This window comes from Apium graveolens, chromosome 9, assembly GCF_009905375.1.
Source record: "Apium graveolens cultivar Ventura chromosome 9, ASM990537v1, whole genome shotgun sequence".
NCBI classification, from domain to species: Eukaryota; Viridiplantae; Streptophyta; class Magnoliopsida; order Apiales; family Apiaceae; genus Apium; species Apium graveolens.
The window spans coordinates 106410111-106415325 of NC_133655.1; the positions used below are offsets into that span (position 1 = coordinate 106410111).

The 5215-nt window shown below is 36.0% G+C and overlaps 1 protein-coding gene across 1 annotated transcript; it reads right to left on the reverse strand.

Moving 5' to 3' along the window:
• Positions 1-4148: 4148 nt before the first annotated feature.
• Positions 4149-4814, reverse strand: LOC141685459 (uncharacterized). Its single transcript, XM_074490557.1, has 3 exons — positions 4710-4814; positions 4494-4595; positions 4149-4394 (listed from the first exon to the last, which is right to left on the reverse strand). Exons 1-3 carry the CDS (start codon positions 4812-4814, stop codon positions 4149-4151), a joined length of 453 nt encoding a protein of 150 aa, XP_074346658.1.
• Between the last annotated feature and the right edge of the window lie 401 nt (positions 4815-5215).

The window sequence follows — 5215 nt, forward strand, 5'->3', positions numbered from 1 at the left end:
GTTTGCCGCGCCAGGAAGACCACTTACGATGATCAGTCGTAGTAGTGCAACCCCACCATTTTCTACATGAAGAGGAGAACCTGTCGGATTTACTTGTCAACCGAACACTGGACTCCTAAGGAATGGACCGTCTTAGCGGAACTTCCAGGCCATTTGGGCCAATATAATAAGGCTGGGCCGGCGCCACTCGATCACTTACGCCACTCCTAGTTCAGATGAAATTCATGACCCTGAAACGTAAAGCTCGTTCTCCCTTTCCCCAAGTAGAAACTTGTTGATACGGCTCCACTAAGAAGTCGTATCTAGTTGGAAAGGAAAACTCACCGATATTTCCCAGGCGATGCCTGTTAATGGATTAACTTGTTCCAAGAATTTTACTTCCCGAGTGTTGGGTAAGTAATCAAAAACTCTTTTATCAAAACAACAACCTTGTTGCGAATATAAAATGCACCACAGAGCCGGATCCCTCAGGTTTTGAGCGAATATTTAAGTCCCCTTTAAAATGAAGAATCTTAAATATAAAAATGAGTTTTGGGATCCGCTCTAACTTTTAAAAATCATTTTGAAGACTCGAAAATACTTTAAAGAGTGTTTGGAGTAATCCTGATTTAATGAAATAAATCAGTCCCGATATATTAGAAAATATCTGAATATTATTATTTAAATAATATTCCCATAAAGAATAATCTATATAAAAATAATTGAAGTAGAAGTTGTAAAACTTATACTTGAAATGAATATTAAATAACCAAAGATATACTTATACGAAAGTACTATCTTTATTTGAATAATCAAAGTTAGTTTGATTATCGACACATTATTCTTTAATAAAATAAAGAATAATAATTAGCAATTAATCGGAGTCATAAGTCCTCGAATGAATATTCAAAATAATATTCATTAATAAAATAAACGGAGTCATAAGCCCTCGAATGAATATTCAAAATAATATTCAATAATAAAATAAACGGGGTCATAAGCCCTCGAATGAATATTCAAAATAATATTCAATAATAAAATAAACGGGGTCATAAGCCCTCAAATGAATATTCAAAATAATATTCAATAATAAAATAAACGGGGTCATAAACCCTCGAATGAATATTCAAAATAATATTAATTAATAAAATAAAGTTATCGAATAAACCTTATTTGATTCATAGTTTTAAAAACTATTCATATATATATATATAAATATATATATATTATACTCGGGAGCATCGACTCCCGGTTTTAGAAAAATGTTCTCCTTTGGGTCCTCTATACTAAGGGTATATGCAAATTACCGCTTATCTCTAGCATAGGTATTATCAACTGAATCCACAGATATATGTATCAAGAATACGAAATAGGCATGCATATATACCATATCACATGCTACAATATATCGCAAGAATTTGCTAATTAACCATCATGCATCTATCACAAGATAATGCATATACAAATGTATACATCACAACAACAGTATAACGGGTAGAAAACTTGCCTGAGCGACTGGGGGTTATAAATGGCTTGGGACGAGTCTGGTAACCTATAAACAACATATAAGTTGGAATTAAACCAAAGTCACTTATAAATCTATACTTTAACCAATTTAGACTCTAACGCTCGCTTTGCGCTTACTGATTCTCTTAAGTCGCTCGAGTACCCTCGGCTCCACCATTTTTAATAAATTAACCATTAAGAGTTTTAAAGCAATTCTTTCGCGAGTGCCTTACCAACTGCCTAACACACTTTACATAAATGTTTCATACTCCAATTAGTCCTTTTAGGTCTTTAACCTAGGTTTCAAAGTAAGGCGAGGGGTAATGGTTAATTCGCGAAACACCGTTACTTAAAACGGTCGTTTCTCCTAAACTGTACATCGGATTCAAATGAACCACATATCAAAACGAAGATCGTAACATGAACTATCTAATAATGGCAATGGTCAAAACCTAGCAGTGAGTTAACGGGTCCTAATGTTAAGAACAAAAACAGTCTAAAGTAAATTGGGCATTATGACGGCTATATTTACGCGATTACCCAAATTTATACCACTCCAAATCAACCCACAATCAACCCACAATCAACATCCCAACCAAAATCCATCCATACTTCACCATAACAGCCCCAAAAAATCAATATTATCAATTTATACTATTCTCAAACATGAATTTAAACCATACTTAAGTTCATTAATCAATAATCCAAGAATTACAACTCCAAAAACATCACAAAACCAACTAACCTCTACATACACAACAATCAAGCCTCTCATGAACTATAACAACAAATCTAAACCTAATACTCAAAGTAAATTTAGGGTTTGGAGGGGTTATACCTTCCTTGGAGAGTGGAGAATCTAGTAATTAGCTTGGAATCACCCTTAAAAGTCCTTATCCAAGCTTAATCTAAACAAAAACTCAAGAACAAAAATTTTAGTTCTTGAAAAACACTATTCACCCTCTTCTTCCATGATTTTTAGGAAGAGATTGTGAATGAATTAGAAGCTCAAACTTATAGGATATCCATAACTAATCATAAAGGACCTTGGATAATTACCTTGTGATTTAACAATGGTTGGATCTTGATTTTTGAAAATTTCTTCTCTTGAAATAAGAAAAAGCCGAGAGCTTTTCTTTGAAGAAAAGGGAAGAGCTTTTGTGTTTTTGTGATTTGTTTTGATTTGCCTTGGTTGGCTGATTTTTCTTTTGTTTTAATCATTTTTAACCATGAAAAATTGTGTGGTTATAAATCAACCACACTTCCTTCCCTTATGTCACACTTTGGTCATCATGTGATGTCACCCTACACACTTGTCCTCTTCTTGTTGGTTTGATGACATCATCATCCCTAACCTCCTTGATTAACTCCTAATTGCTTGCCTAATGACCGCTGATCTGTTATACGGTTCACTTAACTTTCGTTCTCATTTATCGTTTGAGGGATCATACCCGGGATCTTATTACTTGGGTTCCCTTAACTTTTCTCAATACATTGTATTCCTTTTATGATCCCCTCTTATAATCCTTGAATTTAAATCCCTTTTATCCTGTTACCTTATACTCAATTCTTTCGGTATCTGGTGGATTTTCGGTAAAAATCAAAGTGTTCGAATTTGGATTCTGACGATCTTTACATACACTTATATCCCATATAAAGTACTAATAAGATCTCAGAATAACAATAGAAGAACCCCTACATAGTGTGGTATGAAAAGTTTTCTTATTCAGCATAATCAGCAAAATCACTATTCATAAGGGTTTAAAAAAATTCCAAAAATTGGGGTTATTGCAGGACCCGCGAAGTGTGTTTATACCCGAAATGGGATACATAGCCCGTATGTGGAAAGGGTGATAACTGGGATACGAAGGTGTCGTCCTTCTACTAGTAGAAAAGGTTACTGTTTCTATAGTACGACTGATCATCGTATGCGGTGGCTCAAGTGAATGTCCTAAATTCTTCCAATTGGAATTGTAATGCAATACCGTAACCCAAACCTAGGTGTTGGGTTTACCATTAAGGTATTTGCATGATAATAAAAGAACTATTTTCAAAAGAAGGTGTGAATCATCGAGGAAAACTATTTTAAATAAATATATTTATTGTATATGGAATTATACTTAAATTTTCATACAGTCTCTTCATACACTACATTATTATGATTGAGCATTATTGCTCACTCTTGATTTCTTTTAAATGTCACAGCACAACAGATAATCAGTATGCCGGTGTGGGACTCAGTCGCTTGCAGTCATGTGGAGAATCCTTGGATGCTTTGTCTCAGGTGGGCCAGAGTATCAGATAGGTATAAGATATCAGTCGTAATTATTGTAACTTCATGTAGAGGTTATGAATAATTATTTGAGATCCTGTAAAGTACATTTGAGTTTTAATAACAGATGATACTTATGGTACGTCATTTCTAAGGCTACAACTTGTGAGTGTGTGAGATTGGGGGTCTGTGATATGGAATTATTGGATTATTGAGTTAATACAGGTTATACATGATTGAAGGATTGCGTGACGACCCAGATTCCTGACCCCAGATTTAGGGGCGTTACATTAAAAATCTCTACAGCTCCCTGTGGAAACACAGTTTTGACCGTGAATGGCCCTGACCACCTCGACTTAAGTTTTCCCGGAAAAAGTCGGAGATGAGAGTTTTAGAATAAAACCTTCTGACCGGGCACAAAAGACTTGCACACTAATCTCCTATCATGCCATCTCTTGACTTTCTCCTTGTACACCTTGTTATTCTCATAAGCCTGTAGTCGAAACTCCTCGAGTTCATTTAGTTGAAGCATTCTTTTCTCTCCAGCAGCTTCCATGTCAAGATTTAACTTCTTCAAAGCCCAATATGTTTTATGCTCTAACTCCGCAGGTAAATGACACGCCTTCCCATACACCAACTGAAAGGAGACATACCAATAGGAGTCTTGAATGCTGTTTATATATGCCCAAACAGTTTCATCTAGCTTCAAAGATCAATCTTTTCTTAATGGACTCACCACCTTCTCCAAGATACGTTTAATCTCCCCATTAGACACTTCAACTTGCCCATTAGTTTGAGGACGGTAGGTTGTGGCAATATGATGATTCGTGTGATACTTCTACATCAATGCAGTGAACTTGCGGTTGCAGAAATGCGATCCCTCGTCACTGATTATGACTCATGGCGTGCCGAAACGTGTGAATATCTGCTTTTGAAGGAAGTTGATCACCACCTTAGTATCATTGGTTGGTAAAGCTTTCACCTCGACCCATTTGGACACATAATCAACCACCAACAAAATATACTGATTGTTGCAGGATGAGATAAATGGCCCCATAAAGTCGATTCCCCAAACATCGAAAATCTCAACTTCGAGCATCATATTTAGAGGTATCTCGTCTCTCTTGGATATATTACTAACTCGTTAGCAGCGATCACATCTCGAAACAACATGCTAGACTTGATCTCAAAAGTGTTAGCCCTAATGGCTGGCCTGATGTTGCTTGACTGAATGTCATTGATCTTAGGCTGAGAATAGTCCATCAAAGCCTTAGGATTTTCTTCTTGATCACCCACCTCTACTAAAACTGGTTCTTCGACTTTCTCTTCCTCTTCTAACTTCTTTTCTTCTTCAAAAACTTCCTTTCGAACCACCACAACTTCTTCCTCGGCTTTATCCAGTGTTTTATTACGAGTACACGAACGCGTATGCATACACCCTCGCTAGAGTACCTGAAA